Source organism: Triticum urartu, chromosome 3 (genome assembly GCF_003073215.2).
Source record: "Triticum urartu cultivar G1812 chromosome 3, Tu2.1, whole genome shotgun sequence".
NCBI lineage: Eukaryota > Viridiplantae > Streptophyta > Magnoliopsida > Poales > Poaceae > Triticum > Triticum urartu.
In genome coordinates, this window is record NC_053024.1 from 386,018,419 (window position 1) to 386,039,302 (window position 20,884).

The window sequence follows — 20,884 nt, forward strand, 5'->3', positions numbered from 1 at the left end:
CAATGTTTAACTAACTCCTTGGCGTCATCCAAAGCAGTCGGCCAAAAGAAACCATGGCGGAAAGCTTTGGCGACGAGTGATCTTGAGGCCGCATGGTGGCCGCATTCTCCTTGGTGGATGTCTCTGAGGATTGCAATGCCCTTCTCTTGCTCGACGCATCGCTGGAGGACTCCAGTGACACTGCGCTTGACGAGCTCTCTGTTGACGATTGTGTATGCTCTGGCTCGGCGTTGGACTTGTCTTGCCTCTGTTTCGTCAGCCGGCAGATCTTGGTTTATTAGGAAGTTGAGGATGGACTGAGCCCGTGATGGAGCTGCGACTTCTTCTAGGGCCAACACGGCTACTACGACCAGGGCGGGCGGGCTGGGTGGTGAGATGCTGGAGTCGGCCGCCGCCTGTTGTGTTGGTGCAGCCTCCGGGCCGACTACCGCAGTCCCCGAGCCGGGTGTGGCAGTCCCCGGGTCGGGGCGTAACTACGGAAGTCCCTGAGCCGCCTGCTGATGTCCCCGAGCCGACTATCGAAGTTCCCGGGTCACCCGCTTGGTTCTTTGAGCCGGACCCGGCTGTATCGGGGTCAGGCGGCACGAAGATGGAATCGGACTCTGGAGACGGCTTGATAGACGGCTTGAGGAGGTGTTGTAGAGAGACACCGGTTGGTATTGCTTGCGGAGTGGAGCCTATTCGAGCCAGGGCATCAGTTGGCTCGTTGTCGGCTCGTGGTACGTCGAGGAACTCGCATCCTTCAAAGTACCCACTGATCTGCTGAACGAGGAAGCGGTAGCTTGCCATATTTGCGTCCTTGGCATCCCAGTCACCGGATGATTGCTGGACCACCAAGTCCGAGTCGCCATAACATAGGATCCGGCGAATGCCGAGTTCTTTGGCAAGCTGGAGCCCGTGTATGAGCGCCTCGTACTCGGCCACGTTGTTGGAGGCGGCAAAGTGAATTTGCAGTGTGTATCTGAGCTTGTCGCCTTTGGGAGAGGTGAGGATGACGCCGGCTCCCAAGCCGGTGCGCATCTTGGACCCATCGAAGTGCATGCGCCAATGAGTGGAGTCGGGAGCTGGCGGTAGGTACTGGGTCTCGGCCTAGTCGACCAGGAAGTCGGCCAATGCTTGGGACTTGATGGCGGTGCGAGGCTGGTAGAAGATCGTGTAGGGGGCCAGCTCGATGGCCCATTTCGCCACCCGGCCGGATGCATCCCGGCTGCCTATGATCTCGGCTAGCGGGGCGGTGCATACAACCGTGATGGGGTGCTCTTGGAAGTAGGGCTTCAGCTTCTTGGTGGCGAAGTACACGCCGTAGCACATCTTTTGGTAGTGCAGGTAGTTCTGCTTTGAGGTAGACAGGACCTCGCTCAAATAGTACACCGGCCTCTGGACCGGCTGGGCTCGGCCCTCTTCTGGGCATTGGACTACGATGACGGTGCTGACCACCCGGCTGGTTGCGGCAATGTAGAGGAGCATGGGCTCTTTCTCAGTCGACGCCGCCAGGACAAGCGGCGTGGCCAGCATCTTCTTCAGCTTGTGAAAATCTTGGTCGGCTTGGTCATTCCACTCGAAGTGAGTGGTCTTCTTCATGAGGCGGTAGAGGGGGAGAGCTTTCTCTCCGAGTCGGCTGATGAAGCGGTTCAGGGAGGCCAAGCATCCGGTGAACTTCTGGACGTCTCGAAGTTTGGTGGGAATCACCATTCTCTCAATGGCCTTGATCTTTACTGGGTTGCATTCGATGCCATGTTCGGAGACCAGGAAGCTTAGGAGTTGGCCGGCTGGCACTCCAAACACGCATTTCTCGGGGTTGAGCTTGATTTGGAACCGGCGCAGGTTCTCAAATGTTTCCTTGAGGTCTTCCAGCAAGGTGCCGCGCTTCTCCGTCTTCACCACAATGTCGTCTACGTAGATGTGGGCATTTCTGCCGAGCTGCTTGAGGAGGCACTTCTGCATGCAACGCTGAAAAGTGGCACCGGCATTTCTTAAGCCGAATGTCATAGTCAGGTAGCAGAAGGCTCCGAATGGCGTGATGAAGGCGGTCTTCCGGATCTAACTTTATCTGGTGGTATCCTGAGTAAGCATCCAAGAAACTCAACAGCTCGCATCCGGCCGTGGAGTCTATCACCTGATCAATCCTCGGCAGGGCAAAGGGATCTTTGGGGCAGGCCTTGTTGAGGCTCATGTAGTCTATGCACATGCGCCACTTGTTGTTCTTCTTTAGCACGAGGACCGGGTTGTCGAGCCACTCTGGAAAGAAAACTTCCATAATGAAGCCGGCTGCCAGAACCCGGGCTATCTCTTCTCCTACAATCCTTCTTTTCTCCTCCGACAGTCGGCGGAGGGGTTGTTTGACTGGTTTTGCGTCTTCTCGGACGTGTAGCTTGTGCTCGGCGAATTCCTTCGGAACACCCGACATGTCCTTGGGGGACCATGCAAAGATGTCCCGATTCTCACGGAGGAAATCAGCGAGCTCGCCTTCCTATTTGCTGTTTAGGTTTGCCCCGATGACGGCAAACCTCTCTGGGTGCTCGGGGTCAAGAGGTATCTTCTTCGTCTCCTTGGCCGGCTGGAAAGATCCTTGGGCATCATACTCCTTGGGATCGGGGGACAAGGTCGACTGTTTGCCGGCCATGGCCACAACTCGGTCCAACATCTTCTTTTCTTCGGCAATCACAAGGGACTTGGCCAGCCGGCTGCTGGCTGCTGCGCACTCGGAAGATTTCTTGTAATCGCCGGCTATGGTGATGACGCCCTTGGTGCTCGGCATCTTCATTTTGAGGTAAGCATAGTGGGGAACAGCCATGAACCTGGCCAAGGCAGGTCGGCCAAGCAATGCATGGTAGGGGCTCTCCAGGTCCACCACTTCAAACTAGATCGCTTCCCGGCGGAAATGCTCCTTGTCCCCAAAAAGTACGTCAATCTTGATCTTGCCAATGGGGGCGCAGGACAGGCCGGGTACGATGCCATGGAACACAGTTCGAGTAGGTATGAGTTGCTTCGTCTTGACGTTCAGCTTCTCCAGGGTGTCACGGTACAGGATGTTGATGCTGCTCCCGCCGTCTATCAGCACGCGGGAGAAACGGGCGGCGCGTCTATCCGTTGCAAGGGTGGCATCCAAAACCAACGCATAAGAGCCGGGAGATGGCATCACCTCTGGGTGGTCAGCCCGGCTCCAGCTGATAGGTTTTTCTGACCAGTGCATGTGCTCGGCAGGGTTGGCAGCGACCATGCTGACTTCCTGGTGCTCTCGGTGTTTGCTGCGCCGGTCTTCGGGCTGGCTTGTAAAGACGATATAAGCGGCATGCTCGTCGGGGAACTCATCGTGCACGGCTCCGACTGCAGGCCGAGCGGTCGGCGGCGGCGGAACCGGAGGCGACGGACCAGCAGGCGGAGGCGGCGCGAACCCTTCGCCTTTGGAGATTCGGGTGAGCCAGTGGCACTTCCGGGTTGTGTGGTTGGACGGCTTCGCACCGCTGTGGAACTTGCATGGGGCGTCGAGAGTTTGCTCGTAGGAGTGGCAGCCGGCTTGCCGCCCCTCTGCTTCTTGGGTGCGGGCCGCCCTTCGGGCTGCTCGTCTTCAACTGTGGCCACCTGCCGACTGGTGGAGGGCGGCACGGGGCCCTTGAGCTTGTGGTCGTTCTGGTGTGGGCGTCGGCCGGAGTCCCCAGCCGGCGTCTTGGGCGCCGGGTTGAGTACTTTCCCGGACGCGTCTACCCGGAGCTCGGTCTTCATTGAGGAGTCAGCGGTGGCGTACTTGTCCGCTATGTCCAGAAGCTCGTCGAGGGTAGTCGGCTCGTCGCAGAGAAGCTTGTGCTCGAGGAGGGTGCCTTCTCGGCACCCGGCAGTGAAGTATTCTATGGCTTGCACCTCGTGCACCCCTCCACAAGAGTTGTGGAGCTCGGCCCAACGCGTGAGGTAGTTACGAGTGGACTCGGCGGGGCCTTGTACACACAAGGAGAGCTGTCTGGTCTTGGGAGCCCGCTTGTAGGTGCTGGTGAAGTTGCGGACGAAGGCTTCTGTGAAGTCTAGCCAGCTGTTGATGCTGTATGGCTTGAGGCTGTTGAGCCAGGTCCGCGTCGTGCCTTGCAGCATGAGGGGCACGTACTTCACGGCAATGCGCCTGTTGCCGTTTGCTATACTAACCGCCATGGAGTAGTCGATCAACCAATCTTCCGGCTTCACGGAGCCGTTGTACTTGGGCGTGTCTCTTGGGAGCGAGAACCCTTGGGGGAAAGGCTCGTCGTGGATGCGGGGGCCGAAGCAAGGCGGGCCGACATCATCTTCTTCTTCCAGCGCCAGGGATCGCGCTAGGCGGTCGATCCGATGGCGGGCGTCGTTCTCGCCGACCCCTTCGCGGCCGCCTAGTCGGCCGCTGAGAGTCGGATGCACAACAGGCGGTGGGGTGGGATATCTCTCCCCACGGGGCCGAGGCCGAGGCGGGTTGCCCCGCCACTCCGTGGCCCGGGGATGGCCTTCTGCGTCTCGCTCGATGGAGATTCGGGTTCGGCTTCGGCTGGCAGCCGGCTCTTTCTCGTGTCGCGCGCGGGTTTTACCCGCAGTTGGAGTCCGGGACGTCGCGCCGCGATCTCGGCGCGGGGGAGGGCTTTCCGCGCGGGCGTCGACTTTGTGCCGCTGCGCGGCCGCATCGATTAGCTGCTGGATGCGTCTGGTCATGTGGGGGAGTTCTTCGGCCCCCAATCTGTCTAGCTCGTCTACGGCCGCCTGGGCGGCACGCAGGTTCTCGAGTGGAGTGGCGTAGACTGGGAGGTCGACTCCTAGCGTGTCGGCGACGACAGCGCCGCGCTGTCTGACAACGCCGGCCCGGCTGGGCCTGCCTGGGGGCGGCGTGCCAAAGGCGGCGCGGTCGGCTTCGCGCCGGTGGGCCTCAGTGAGGCATCTCATGGAAGCCAACTTCCGGCCCTCCGTGAGGAGGGCGAGGCGGCGAGCCTCCAGTGCTTCGGCATCGGCATCGGCCGGGAGGGGGATGGACAAGTCGTGGACCGCCGCATGCGGGGCGTCGTGGGCGCTCTCGTCAGAAGCGTCGCCGTGGCCGATGACCATCACCTCGGTGGTGACTGCGTCGCAGCCATTGGCCCGGGGAAGCGGGTCGTTGTAGATCGTGACGTCGGTGGGGAAAGTGTCGAGTGAGGACGTGCCGGAGACGACAGGCATCAGATCGGTGGAGCCAAACAACTCCAAGTCCACAGTAGGCTCGCCGAAGACGCGGAGCTGGCCGAGGAGGTTGACGAGGTGGTCGGTGCCCGTGTCAGAGGCGAGCTCGTCGGAGATGAGGGTCTTGTCAAGGAGATCGGCGAGGTCGCTCGCTGCGCAGACGTTGGTGACGCCTTGCAGCGCATCGTGGCAAGCGCCATCGGGCATGCCGGGCAGGCTACGCTCGCTGGGGAGGAAGAGGGTTCCCGTCCAGAACAGGTCTCTGGGCGATGGTGCACCTGGCCCCACGGTGGGCGCCAAATGTCGGGTGGTATGTGCGACATATGCCAACGGGTGGCTTATCATTGTGGGAGCCAGTAAGACGTCGCCGGTGCCTGGAAACGGGATGAGGCGAAGACATGCACGCCGGCGAATCTTACCCAGCTTCGGGGCTCTCCGTGGAGATAACACCCCTACTGCTGCTCTGCGGGGTCTCCGCATGATCACTAGATGAACAAGTAGCTACACGATGCTCCTTGAGCTGTTTGTGAGAAGAAGAAGAAGAAGAAGAAGAGCACGGCTAGCCCTTCTCCCCTCTCTATGTGGTGTCTAGAACTAGCTTGGATCAACCCTTTGCATGGGTGTCCCGGGGGGTTTATATAGGCCTACCCCCTGGGGGTACAATGGTAATCCGGCTAGGCATGGGGCCCAGCCGTCTGTGTCTACACTCGCCGGCTTCTGCGCCGGCTGCTGGGGCCCGCCGGCTGGTGGGTCCCGCCGGCTGCCGGCTCCTTGGTCGACAGGCAGGTCCCACTGTCCAGGGCCTTGTTGGTGGCTGGTTATTGTTGCTCAATCCTGGTGACGAGGGCTTCGCCGAGGTGGGCGTGGCTACAGTGCCGCCGTCCGGCGGGTGATCGATGTAGCCTCACCGCGTCTTGTCTCCTTAATGGGGTGTCTCCTTCGAGGGAGGTGGCAAGCCGGCTATGGAGAGCCGGCTTTGTCTTGGGCCGACTGGGGGAGGCCTGGCCGCCTTCGGGTGTCTCTCTGCCCGAAGGGGCCCACCGCCCGTGGGCCGCACTGGCAGCCCATCGTGGATGACATCAGGGTCAACGTGGCAACAGTGCTGCGCCGGACGGGCCATGGCCACCCGTACGGCGCACTGTGCCAGGCGTGCTCCGGGATTCGGGGGTGGTAGGCTTTACTGTAGCCACGCCTCGTCACATCGCCGTTATGTGGATGCAGACTTCGAGGGTACGATCTTGACCACTTTGTGGGAGCCGGCTTCTTGGAGTCGGCCTTCTCGCGGCCAGCTTCTCGGAGCCGGCCCTCCCGCGGCTTTCTTCATGAGGGCTAAAGTCGGGTCGCCTTCCGATAGCCGTCCTGGGAGACAGCCGGCAAGGGGAAGGCGGCCCCACGTCTTGGATTCTTGAGGGCCGGATCGGCTCGTAATTTTTCAGAAGAACCAGGGGGTGCCGGCTAGGCTACCCGTGGTCATTTACTTCGAAAGTTGCCGATGTCCGTGTGTTCGACTACATTAAAGATGACCCCTCCTTCTTGCCAGAGCAACCAGGCAAGCCCCCCCCCCTTGATCAACCCGATATCGCCTATTCTTCTCTCTACTGCTTGCATTAGAGTAGTGTAGCATGTCACTGTTTTCCGATAATCCTATTCTAATGCATAGCTTGTCTTTGCTACTACTGCTGTTACCTTTACATGCAATCATAAATGCTTAGTATAGGATGCTAGTATTCCATCAGTGGCCCTACATTCTTGTCCGTCTGCCATGTTATACTATCGGGCCGTGATCACTCGGGAGGTGATCACGGGTATATACTTATACATAATATATGATACTTGTGGTGACTAAAGACGGGTCGGCTCGAAGAGTACCCGCGAGTGATTCACGGATTGGGTCTGAAAGGACGTTTGTCCCGACGGCCCTCTGAGTGGATCTTTGTGGCGGAGCGACAGGGTAGGTTGAGACCACCTAGGAGAGAGGTGGGCCTGGCCCTGGTCGACGTCCGTGGTTATTTCAAAATAACACGCTTAACGAGATCTGGGTATTTGATCTGAGTCCGTCCATTGGCCTATACGCACTAACCAACTACGCAGGAACAATTATGGGCACTCTACGTTGTGGTATCAGCCGAAGCCTTCTTGACGTCACCGACTGAGCGGCACGCGCCGGGTTGGACTGGAACGCCTGCTCTTGTATAAGGGAGGCTAGGTTTGCTCGCCGGCCGCGTACGCAACATGCAGGTGTGCAATGGGCGATGGGCCCAGACCCCTGCGCCATAGGATTTAGACCGGCATGCTGACCTATTTGTTGTGCCTAGGTAGGGCTGCGACATGTTGATCTTTCGAGGCCGGGCATGACCCGGAAAAGTGTGTCCGAACAAAGGGGATCGAGCGTGTTGGGAAATGTGGTGCACCCCTGCAGGGAAGTTGATCTATTCGAATAGCCGTGTCCCTCGATACAAGGACGACCCGGAGTTGTACCTCGACCTTATGACAACTAGAACCGGATACTTAATAAAACACACACTTTCAAGTGTTGGATACAACCCGGTGATCGCTCTCTAACAGGGCGACGAGGAGAGGATCGCTGGGTAGGATTATGCTATACGATGATACTTGGTGAACTTACCATCTACTCTCTTCTACATGCTGCAAGATGGAGGCTGCCAGAAGCATAGTCTTCGACATGACTAGCTATCCCCCTCTTATTCTGGCATTCTGCAGTTCAGTCCACCGATATTGCCCCTTTTACATTGATACCCATGCATATGTAGTGTAGATCCTTGCTTGCGAGTACTTTGGATGAGTACTCACGGTTGCTTTGCTCCCCCTTTTTCCGCATTTACTTTCTTCCTGGTTGTCGCAACCAGATGTTGGAGCCCAGGAGCCAGACGCCACCGTCGACGACGACTCCTACTACACCAGAGGTGCCTACTACTACATGCAGGCCGCTGACGACGACTAGGAGTAGTTAGGAGGATCCCAGGCAGGAGGCCTGCGCCTCTTTCGATCTGTATCCCAGTTTGTGCTAGCCTTCTTAAGGCAAACTTGTTTAACTTATGTCTGCACTCAGATAGTGTTGCTTCTGCTGACTCGTCTATGATCGAGCTCTTGTATTCGAGCCCTCGAGGCCCCTGGCTTGTAATATGATGCTTGTATGACTTATTTTATTTTTAGAGTTGTGTTGTGATATCTTCCCGCGAGTCGCTGATCTTGGTCGTACACATTTGCGTGCATGATTAGTGTACGGTCAAATCAGGGGCATCATAGGATGACTATATTCGGACACCGGATGAGTTCCGGGGGTCACCAAATATATATCGGAGTGCCGGAAGGGTTAACGGAACCACCGGAGAAGTAATGGGCCTTATTGGGCCTAGGGGAGAGAGAGGGGCTGCCAAGGGCTCCCCCCCATGGGCCTAGTCTGAATTGGACTAGGGGGAGGGGCGATGCCCCCTCCTTCCTTCTCTTCCCTCCCTCCCCTCCTTCCTTCTTCTCCTAGTAGGACTAGGAAAGGGGGGAGTCCTACTCCTACTAGGAGGAGGATTCCTCCCCCCTTGGCGTGCCTATGAAGGCCGGCCGGCCTCCCCCTTGCTCCTTTATATACGGGGGCAGGGGGGCACCCTAGAACACACAAGTTGATTGTTTAGCCGTGTGCGGTGCCCCCCTCCATAGAATTCCACCTTGGTCATATCATTGTAGTGCTTAGGCGAAGCCCTGTGTCGGTAACTTCATCATCACCGTCATCATGCCGTCGTGCTGACGAAACTCTCCCTCGGCCTCAACTGGATCAAGAGTAAGAGGGACGTCACCGAGCTGAACGTGTGCAGATCACGGAGGTGCCGTGCGTTCGGTACTTGATCGGTTGGATCGCGAAGACGTTCGACTACATCAACCCCATTTCATAATGCTTCCGCTTTCGGTCTACGAGGGTACGTAGACATACTCTTCCCCTCTCGTTGCTATGCATCTCCTAGATAGATCTTGCGTGATCGTAGGAATTTTTTTGAAATACAGCGTTCCCCAACATCTTCTCCTTGCGTTAGTTTTCTAGGGGTATTTCCTAGTCGTGAAAAGAATCTGGTTACCATATAGGGAGGAAGTGTTTGAGGAAAAAAACCGTGGGTTGGAAACCGTCTGCAGGTTGTGGCATGTACCCATGTGAACCAGTAGTAATCCAATGCCCTGTGGAACTTGATTGCCAACTGATGGTGGCTTTCATGACAGGACCTTCCATTAGTCACTTCGAGATCACCAGAGTGTGTCCGAGAACCGAAGCGTGCAATAGAACGGGGTATCCGACCATGGAGGCCCAACCCCTATTGTCAGAACTGGCGACAAGAGTTGGGATCGCAACAGAGTCTGCCCTAACCGACGACATGTTTGAAGTACTGGTACGGCGTTTGAAGTGCGCAACTTCCCCTCTGGCCTTTGTTGGGAAATTATTCCATCATAGCATTTTATAAGGAACTCCCTCAATAAATACTGAAAAACCAACGTGGACTTCTCTTCGTGAATCTCGTGATGGAGCTCCACCACACAATCCACGTATACGATTTCTTTTGGATTGTGCCGCCATTACCCTCGAACTACCATGCTGCCCACCGAATGGGAAAGCTCGTTCGATCGAATGATTATCCTAGGCTTCTTGGGAAAAAAAGGGGAGGCGACAGTTTTCATGTAATATCAGAAAAACTAGGGCTACCCGACGCATAACCTTATGGCTCAACAACATGCTCAACCGAACTGAAGGGTCATCCACTCCTGAAATCGCACTGAGCCAAACACCCCAGGAATGAAGTTTTGACATCATCAGTAAGGCTGAGAACAACAGATTTGTAAGATTAGGGCGAGTATAGCCTATTTTAATGATATTTCACTATTCTAAGGTCGCACGGTGCTACTTGAGACAAAGGAGAGTTTCTACAATAACCCTACCCCCTATAGTGCCCATGCCAGGAAGGACGTTTCTATAACGTGGGTAATGAAAGCACTATCTGCCGCATCGTACTGTCGCGTTCCGTGCTCGATGCTTTCGACAAAGAGGAGGGATATGAGATTCTGATCGTGACATTCCAAGATAATGAATGAGATCATGGAAGGCGAGAAACCTTTTAGCAAACACTCCTTAAGATGCAGAAAATGGGACGTGTCGAGTGAAACTACAAGTAGAAAAAGCATTCAGTTGAAATGATAATGTCCAAGATGTATATCTCATGTCTCAAACCATGGATTATGGTGGTATTTTGGGGAACCATAAATACAGTCACCATACTAGTTCTTTTGAGCTTGTAGTTTAACAAGACGGTTTCACTCCATATCTGGAAACGAGTGTTCTTGGCATACGGGAACGTATCTGGTGCACCAAGGCAATTGGTGCTACCGGTGCACCGGACCTCGTTGCACATTCAAAAATGTTCAAAAAAATCTGGAAAAAATTTAGTGTATTGATACAACATCAATGTATCTTTTCACAAAAATTTAAACCAAAAATCAAAACAATGGTCAAGATACAAAAATGACAAATTTGACATCAATGTGCTAATGGGCCAAAACTGAAGCCCAACTTGTGTTATGTATTATTCAGTGTCAAATTTGTTATTTTTTATCTCGAGCAATGTTTCGAATATTGATCTAAATTTTTGTGACAACATACATTTATGTTGTGTCAATGCACTAATTTTTCCAAATTTTTTTGAACATTTTTGAATGTGCAACGGACGACTGGTGCATCGGTAGCACCAATTGCCTTGGTACACCAAATACATCCCCCTTGGCATACACTTGCATGAATCTATGGATTAACACATAAATAACTTTTTAATAGGAAGTACTTGGCTTTTTCAACACCCTGAGTATCTGATCTCGATGCCAAGGAGGTGTTAAGGTGCTTGTTGATTAGGCGTTGACCAGGGCAAGGTCCGCACTAACAGTGTGAGACCCATCGTCGGCCCGCACTATCTTGATGATGAAGGAGTTCTTCTGCTTGGCCGGCCTTACCAACAGCCCTGGATCCATGAACGTTGGCTGCAACATGGCCCTGGGTCTCGAGACAGCAAGGTGGTGTCCGCTAGCTCCCCAAAGGTTGCTAGCTTCCTCTGTCCGGGCGCACTCGTGAGTAAGAGCATAAATCTCCACTACGGTGTGCGCCCAATGAGCCACCATCGCCTCGCGGACCCGGGCACTACATATGTTGAGGTAGAAGGCCGTGATGATGGAGGCAGTGGGCAGTCCTTCAATCTCGTCCTCCACTTGACGAAAGCGCCACATGTGCTCCTGAAGTTGCTCGCCTGGCTTCTTCTTAAGGTATTGAAGTGAAATGTAGGTAGGGCGAGCCACTGTGAGATCCTTTCCCCAACGAGGGATCTTGGCGGCAGTCGCTCGGGGGCACCGCCTCCCTGCCTTCGGGGGTGAACCGCACAGTCCTGGGGTTGCCAAATGTGGGGTCCTTTCGAATGCAAGGCGGGGCGCCCTCCTTTCGCTGGCAAGGATGAAGATTTTGTGGATGCCCAGTGTGCGGGGCCGCAACTTTAGGCAACCAAAATTCTAAAAAAACTTTAGGCAATCGTACTTTGGTCATCCTCACCTCACGATGAAGAAGCTGATGACGATGAAGATGGATCTAGCGTCAAGAGAGACGTCGGCAACTTTATTGATGTAGATCTGCACGAGCGCCCCCTGCATGGCGTGCCAGATGTCGAGTGGCATGTGCAGAACACACGTGTGACACCCTGGACGGATGACATACTTTTGCTAGTTCAGGGATGGGGCGCGAAGGTGAGGACCTACACTACTAAACTATACGAAATGGACACGATGATTTACCCAGCTTCGGGCCGCATGGTTGTGTAGTACCCTACTCCTGCCTTTTGTGTGTTTCATAGGTGTATTAGAGCTACAAGTCCTTCCCGGGAATGGGAAGCGTAGTGTGCTCCTACTGATTATCTAATAAGTGTCCAACCTTGTTCTACTTGATCTTCTTCTACTCATCGTGTTCCTCTTTTTCCTCTCCTCTGGTATGGCCCTCCTTTTATATTCCAAGGGATACCACAATGGCTTCGAGGCTAAGGAAGTGGTCTAGGTCCAACCAGGTAGGTGAGTACATTAAAAGATGCTCAGGTGGTAGGGCAACAAGTATCGTAGCATCATCCGCATAAAGAGATGCTCGGGTGGTAGGGCTCTTCCGCCAATTGGGTGGAGCTTTCCTTGCCAAGTGGTCGTGGCGAGGATGTGGTGAAGCGGGTCAATGGCGAGAACAAAGAGCAGCGGCGATAGGGGGTCTCCCTACCGCAGCCCCTTGCCATGATTAATAGGATCACCCGCCAATCCGTTGAGCAACACTCGAGGGAAGCCGTTGTGACGGAGCATGTCCATGAGGAAGTCCCACCTAACCGAGTCAAATTCCTTTTTGATGTCAAGCTCGAAGAGCAAGGTTGGCTTCTTGTTGCAATGAAGGCGTTGAGCAAGATTCTAAACATACAAGAAATTACAATGGATGTTTCTCTTGTGGAAATTTTCATGATGGAGGTAAAATGCCATTGGACGATGGTCTTCTTGTGCTCATGATTGGTAACCCATCCTTGGACATGCTTGAGATGGAGGATATTTTTTTCCTTCCCCGATGGTTGATGCGGAGATGAAAATATTTTGTGTTCGCATATCCCTCTTTGAGACTGGTGATCCTCGAGCACTGTCGCTTGCGAGCTCTCTCCATTGTCGCTAAGCCAATCACCCTTCTTTTTAGCATTTTCCTTAGGTCCCTCTCATCCGCAGAGAGCACTTGAGTTTCTTGGGCCGTATCGAGGCGAAGAATGACCTCCAAGGCCATGTGGAGCTGAACCTTGGAGTTAGAGAAGATGGACCTACTCCAAGCACGAAGCCGTTGACCAGTATTCTTAAGTTCGTAAACAACTGGCAAGGATCAGAGCGGTTGCAAGGCCCGCTCCACGCCTTTTGCACTACCGGTATGAACCCAGGCATCTTGGTCCAGAAATTTTCAAAGCGGGAGATTTGGGTCGGAGAGGGCCATCTTCGTTCGCCAAGAGCAGAGGACAATGATCGAAAAGGGAGGATGACAATGCATGAAGAATGTGGTTTGCGAAAGCAAGGTCCTAGTCCTCATTACAGAAGAAAGAATCAAATTTACAAAAAGTTGGATGGGGCCGCTCGTTGCTCCTAGTGAATTTGCGGGTTTTGTAGGTGAATCTCCTTGATCTCATAAGAATTCAGGGTTGCTCGGAATCTAGTGATGCAGCTATGATCCGCATTCGGCTTATTTTTATCTTGGGCACAGCGGATCTGATTAAAATCACCGTTGACAAGCCACGTCACCTCTTCAGTCGGCTTCTCATGAATAAGCTCCTCGAATAAAGAATATTTCAGGTTTGAGCGCATCGGTCCGTAGATCTTGAAGGTGAGGTTGGAGGTAATAAGAGTGATCACTTGTCACTGAAGGTGAGGTTGGAGGAAATAAGAGTGATTACTTGTCACATGGCCCTGACTTTGTGGGGCCTGGACGCCAGGTTCGCTGTCCAAACACAGTCAATCGACCAATTAGTGCTCTTGGCAACTCGCTTACTGAATCGGTGTTTTCGGCAAACTTCTATGAAAACGATGGTTTTCCGCACTGTCCAACACAACTGCGGTGGTTTTTGACAATTTTACTTGTTTCCATCGTAAGTTGGTGCTTGATTTCCACCTGATATTCTCTCCGGTCACTGCCATGATGCCACCGCCAGCCCCGTGCTGCCTGAATGTGACCCACCCAAAAAGGAAACGAGACAGTGGTAACATCACAAGCACCCGGAGTAATGGCAAGTGCCAGCGATAACCAGGCATGTTTATGGATTTGATCTGGCAAATGTACCAGGACCTGAAAGCGAGCCCTGTCACCCCCATCAATAGCACATGCAACTTAAATACTAGGCCGCTGCCATCGCTCATCATGGAAGCATGATATGATGGCGAAGACGACGTTTGTCTTTCATTTTTCTTTAACAAGTAAAAATCTGCTCTGAATAAGAGACGAGAGAGCCATACATGCACTAGGCTCTTCTTCCTGTGCCGATGGTTGATTCTCCAATCAGGGGAGTTTCTAAGCATCCATCTGAGCATTTGTTCAAATGGCAAACAAAACCCTGTCTGATTCCCCCCTCCCAAGTCAATGTTCCCAGAGTAATAGATACAGAAGCAGCTAAAAAGCTAAGCAACGAGAAGAAATCTTCACTGCGGAATTCTAATCATCCTTGAGGGCATCTGTCTATCCACGGCAACGGGGGCCACAGCCAATGCACGCGCCATTTCCCATCAGTGCTAGACGAGAACCCAACCTTGAACCACTCATGATGAACAGGTGAGTCTTAGGGCTGTTTGCCGTTGGGCCTTGGAGACTGGCGGTACGGAGAAGCGTGCGGACCATACGAGAGGCTCCTCATTGGCTGCACTCCGTTCCGTGCAAAGGTGCTCTGTGCCTTCATGCTTTGGCTACCATTTGGGTTGCCAAGGCTTGCAGCACGCTCTTGGCGCATGGACTGGAAGAAGTAGGAGGAGCTAGCCATGTCTTTCAGGTTTGGAAGAGGCTTGAGAACTTCCACCACTTGGCTCATGAGAGGCCTAGCCTTGGGATCCCGGCTAAGGCAAGCATGTGCCAGCTGAGCCGTCTTCTGAGCGCCTTTTATGGAGAAATTTCCCTCTAGACGGGGATCTACGAGCCTATAGAATCGCCTTCTTTCTCCAAGATAAGGGCGTGCCCATTCAACCAGATTGTGCTCCCCGTTTGGCCTGTTCTTGTCCATTGACCTTCTGCCCGACATCATCTCTAGTAGCACCACTCCAAAACTGTATACATCGCTCTTTGATGTCAGGTGACCTGAGCAAGAGATGAACTTATAAGCAGTAGAACATGCGAGGGAATTCAACAAGCTACACGAACCGAATAAAAGAATGAGTGGTAACTTGTCTATTTTCTAGGAGATTCATTCAGCTTAGTTGACCCAAAATGGGCAAGATTATCTTGAGCCTGTGAAATTATAATCATATTTCTGACTACCTCAGAGCAGAATGAATTCAGACGAACAGCTGTTGCACAACCCACAGCAGCACATGGACTGCCTAAAATAGCCGTAATCACCTAAATTATTATGTTATGCAATAATAGCATCCACATAAATGCGAAGGTGGCCAGAAAGGTGCAGGCCCTAAAACACTCCACACACACACCATCCTTGTACACAGTCATTATAATATAGTTGCTAGGTTATAAGCCTATCAATGTACCTATCACCTATCAAAGGAAACATAATGCATTGTTTGTCGGATAAGTATGTATGAACTTCAGTCTATCTAGCATACATTGAATGATTGAAGTATAGGACACACTAGCAGTAACTGGACAGAACAATAAGGATAACATCATGCAAGATTTGCTCCAATTTTCAGGACAAGTTGAGCAGTAGTATGATGCAGGACAACAACTGATCGACTCACCTGTCATAACATACTCAGGAGCTGCATATCCATATGTTCCCATGACCCGAGTAGAGACATGTGTCTTATCACCCTCAGGGCCATCTTTCGCAAGTCCAAAATCAGAGAGTTTTGCATTGTATTCCTGGAAATAAATGTATAAGAAATGGGCAAATGTAATAGTCTGAATGATCATGGATTATCGGTTCTCAGTATAGTTGCATACCGCATCCAAAAGAATATTTGAAGTTTTGAAATCCCGATATATCACTGGCCTTTCAGCTTCTTCGTGAAGAAATGCAAGGCCTTTTGCAGCACCAAGTGCAATTTTCATTCTGATAGCCCATGGGAGCGGAAATGACCCTATTTAGTACAATTATTCAAGACAGTTATTGGACGAATACAAGACACTACAGAATATAGTTGTAATAAAACTACTCCCTCCGATTCAAATTAATTGACGCAGCTCTAGTACAAAATTGTACTAGAGCTGCATCAATTAATTTGGATCGGAGGGAGTAACAAATTTAGGTTTCGTCAAATTTAGCACACAAGCAGAATTTTAGCAATGGAATAAAAAGTTAGTAGTAGCAAACAATAAGTAACGAATAATACCTACGAGTCGCATTCGACCAAGAGTCTAAGAGTAGAAGAGAAATATGCCATGTATTAATTATTTCAACAAGGGTAGATGTCCTGACAGAGTGAAAGTCTGCATCATATGTTATATCTGACTAAGAGTAAAACAAAATAACACTTACTCCTGAAAAGATGATTCTCCAAACTTCCGCGGGGCATAAATTCGTATGCTAGCAACCGTTGGTCATCTTCAATGCAGTAACCAACCAATTTCACTAGGTGTGGATGTTGAAGGTTTCCAAGGAAATCAACTTCTGCCTGAGAACACATAATGATAGTTTACTTAATGAAGCAGTTAAAGCTAATACCATAATGTTTCGTGTGCTGCATACCAAAGAAAGTAAAAACATACCACCCACTCCTTATGCCCCTGAAGCCCATCATGGTTGAGTGTCTTGACAGCAACAGTTAATCCTGTGCCAGGTTTCATCGGAGCAGTTCCATTCTCTTCAATCCAACCTTTAAAGACACAACCAAAACCTCCCTCACCAAGAAGACTCTCAGGTCGAAAGTTTCTGGTGGCGCACTTAAGTTCATTGAACGTAAATCTACGCAGTTGGGCTGCTAGTTTAAGTTCTTCTCCAACTATGGAAGAAGGCGAGATGCTTCCAGTGTTGCTGGATGTTGTCGAACCAGATGCGGCTGGTGGAGCTGATTGATCCCAACAACTATGATTTACCTTTTTGCTCTCTGCACAGTAGACATTAACCATTAGGAGATCAATGCCTGATATAATTGAAATTTGACAAAGGTAGTGCCACAGAAATATGTGAATCCTTGCTTCTGAGTAAAACATCAGAAGCTGCAAAACAATAGCAAATGTGATAGCAAAAAATTTATGGGACTAAACAACAAGGCTGACAGTCTCTCTTATAAAGTAAAAAATACTACCACTAACTGTAAGATGGTCAACATTTTTTTCTCAAATAGGCAGAAGAGCTACGTATCATTGCATTAAGAAGGAAAAACACAATCCAACAAACACACACACCCCTACAGGATACAACACAAGCGCGCCACTGACTGAAAAACTACCTCGACCAGGACACTACTAGGTGGCCCACAGCAAGCTGCGCCAAACCGCAAGAAACAACAGGTGCCTCTAGCTCCCGCAAAATTGTTAACAGGCCCATATGGTAAGCAGGTGCAGCGTGTGCGATGACACAGGGCCCCTAAAATTTTGAGGCCTCAAAAATTATCTTAAATGACAATTAATAGTATTAATCAAGAGAATATCTAAGCAACGCTTCATCTCCTGTGCAACATTCCAACTTCCAAACGCCGACCAGTTCCAAGGCCAGCCAGTACACAAGCACACGCCTTTCTCTTGACCTCTCTCTCCATTTAAATCACAATTAATAGTATAAATCACCGCTCAGTTTCCACTAAAAAGATCACCGATAACTTTTTTTAAGGAAAATCTCCGGTGCATCATACTAGGAACTAGCACAACCTATATATTCAGCTATTCTTCTCCAGTTTTTCCGTTATCTTTGAAACAATTATTGGGAAGATTATGTTTATAGTATGATAAAATAAGTAATAATATTCGTAACTAGGATTTTCCATAAAAGGGCCTTATTTCATACTCCCCCCGTCCCACAATATAAGACTAGCTTGCAGAAACATCTTATATTATGGGACGGAGGGAGTACTATTTTGCACTGGCCCCCAGATTCTCGTGTACGGCCCTGATGGTCAACATGACTTATATATTTCTACTTCTTTAATGTGGATCAGGTATGAGGCCATGTGTAAGTCTATGGAATTAAAATCCAATTCTGCACCAAACATGACGGTATGTCCAGAGTTTATACAGCAGATGACTTTGTGGGGTCATACATTTTAGAAAGGTGGAAATGTTTTGGGTGCAACTCAACTGAATCAAATAGTCTGCTTGAACATAAGATATAAGTTTTCTCACTGAAGTAAACTTTAAATGCTAAAGGTATAACACTAATAACACAAAATGCTTTATAAGAAAATAGAGCGTGTGACAATTTGAAGTGACTTGATACAAAAATTATGACATAACCATCAATTACAGGCACCCTTTATATTTTAGTTTTGTCCATAGACCATAACTATAACTAGTGTTTCCTGCTTGAGCATTTCACTTGACACTCCCTTTGGACATATCCGTTTGTTATTCTGAAGCATGCATAAATGGAACCCTAAATGTTAAATCTCGGAACAAAAGTTGCCTTCTGTACTTAATTACAGAGAAATATCAAATATGCATAATGCCACATGGCCAAACGGTAATTAATTGTATGCGTCTACAAGCGTATAGACAAAAACAGACAAACATTGAATTTAACGACATTTGGGCGTCCCTTCAGTTCCTCCTAATCAGTTATCACCACTCCTGCAGCAACAAAACATCACCTTGCATTTTACCTGAGGTACTCCTGCTTCAACCACTACAGAGTCCCCTATTACCAGCAACCCGCAAACTTACCCCGACAAGTGCAAGCCACGCACTTTTATACTAACAATTTAACAGCAGGCTCCCGAAATTGTCGCTGGAGCAGCAGCCCATCACGGATACGGCTCGATCTTAGCGAACCAAAGCGAGACGACGTGGGATTTTTGACAAAATCGAACGGCCAAAAGCGGCGAGAACTGAAGATCCAACGGCTGTCAACGCTAATAGCCTGAGATGGATGGAAAGTTGCACGGTTTTAATGCCTCTAAATATGCATAACCACATGGCCAAACGGTAATTAATTGTATTGCGTCTAAAAGCGTATGGACAAAAATAGACAAGCATTGAATTTAACGACATTTGGGCATCCCTTCAGCTCCTCCTAATCAGTAATCACCACTCCTGCAGCAACAAAACATCACCTTGCATTTTACCTGAGGTACTCCTGCTTCAACCACTACAAAATCCCCTATTACCAGCAACCCGCAAACTTAACCCCACAAGTGTAAGCCCCGCCCTTTTATACTAGCAATTTAACAGCAGGCTCCCCAAATTGTCCCTGGAGCAGCAGCCCATCACGGATACCGCTCGACCTTAGCAAACCAAAGCGAGGCGACGTGGGATTTTTGACAAAATCGGATGGCCAAAAGCAACGAGAACTGAAGATCCAGCGGCTGTCAACGCTAATAGCCTGAGATGGATGGAAAGTTGCACAGTTTTAATGTCTCTAGATGGGTAATGGCAGCACTCCGACATGGCACAACATTCAGTTTACATCAACTCATGTACCACTGTGTGTAAATTAAACAGAAACATCTCATCTCATGCCACCCCACACCATACCAACCACTCTTAAATGATCCTACCACCCACCAGAGCACACCAACACATCCAATTTCATCATAGAACGCTCCCATCGCCATCAACTTAACTTCAAGAGATATAGAATAAAAAAGTTCAGGCCTCTGTCATCTCGAGTGCTAAAACACAAGACACACAGCACCCGGGCAACCAATCAAACATACGGACGAGCATCAGGCATGGACAGACGCGAAGGCGTAGGCTGCTGCTAGTGCTGGAGAGCAGGGAAGCAGACCAGAAAGTGAACGCGATGTCTAGGAGGAGTGAGAGCATTTTACCGCCGCCGTTGGCGCAGGCGCCGCTGGTGGAGGAGTCGACCTTGGAGCCCGAGGACATGCATCCGCCGCCCAGTCGCGGTAGCCGGATCCAGCAACCAGTGGGAGGCGCCGCATCGTCCTCGTCCATTGCCGCCTCCTTCCCCTTCCGCCGCATCACATCCTGCCCCCGCCGCGTCCCCTCCTTCCCCATCTCCTATCCAACCCACCCGCCGCCACCACCCCGCGCACCGACCAACTCAGCAGCAGCGTCCCCAATGCTTCTCAGCGCGGCAATGGAAGCCGCCCGCGCGGCCTCCGGAGGTGAGCATCGGGGCGGGGCGGGCGGAAGGGAGAAGCAGGGAAGGAACTAGCAAGAGAGAGTGTGAAGAGGGGTGGGGGTGTCGGGGCAGGGCGGGCAGGGGAAAGGGTAGGCTGCAGTGCAGGGAAGGATTCGGGCAGTGCGGGCAGGGTAGTGGGAATTTGCCAAAGACCAAAGACCAAAGACCGAGGGCTGGGCGACGACGGAGGAGGAGGCTGCGGCCGGAACGGTGGTCGCTTCTTTATGGCCTCCTCCTACACGAGGAGCGCCCGTTTCTGATGCGATTTAGCCCAACGCCCCTCTGAAATATACGCATTTCTTTCTCTATCCTCACTAATGGGGATTCGCTTTATTTTGTTCAACGAGTCAAAACCTAGGCCCTGTTTGGACCAGCGTTTTCGTTTCAAATACCTCCGTAAAAATTACATCTCTTGGTTGGTGTTTTAACACCGTATCCGTCCGTTGATCGGTGGGGACCAGTCCGCGAACACTAATACGAGAACTGGTCATCCAATCATACATTTCAAAATAAAGTCGACCAAACCATATGAATTACATACAAACCGGATGATTTTCATATAAACCGAAACACATTCATTACATTTTTTTGTAAAAAACTACCGGACCTAAACCTAGTCTACAGCGACTCCCGTCTCCACGTCCTTGTTGTTCCTTTATGGCATTCGTCGGGTCGATTGGCAAGAAGAGGACTCGATCACCAAGACAGTTGCCCAATGTGAAACCAAGCAGAGGAGA

General features: G+C 51.1%; 1 protein-coding gene across 1 annotated transcript; it reads right to left on the reverse strand.

Moving 5' to 3' along the window:
• Nucleotides 1-14,118: 14,118 nt before the first annotated feature.
• LOC125544052 (serine/threonine-protein kinase PBL34-like) lies at nt 14,119-20,348 on the reverse strand. The gene is made up of 6 exons (XM_048707590.1): nt 19,831-20,348; nt 16,616-16,953; nt 16,386-16,521; nt 15,851-15,987; nt 15,646-15,769; nt 14,119-15,028 (listed from the first exon to the last, which is right to left on the reverse strand). The coding sequence occupies exons 1-6, from the start codon at nt 20,018-20,020 to the stop codon at nt 14,520-14,522; spliced, it is 1,434 nt and encodes a 477-aa protein (XP_048563547.1). The 5' UTR covers nt 20,021-20,348; the 3' UTR covers nt 14,119-14,519.
• Between the last annotated feature and the right edge of the window lie 536 nt (nt 20,349-20,884).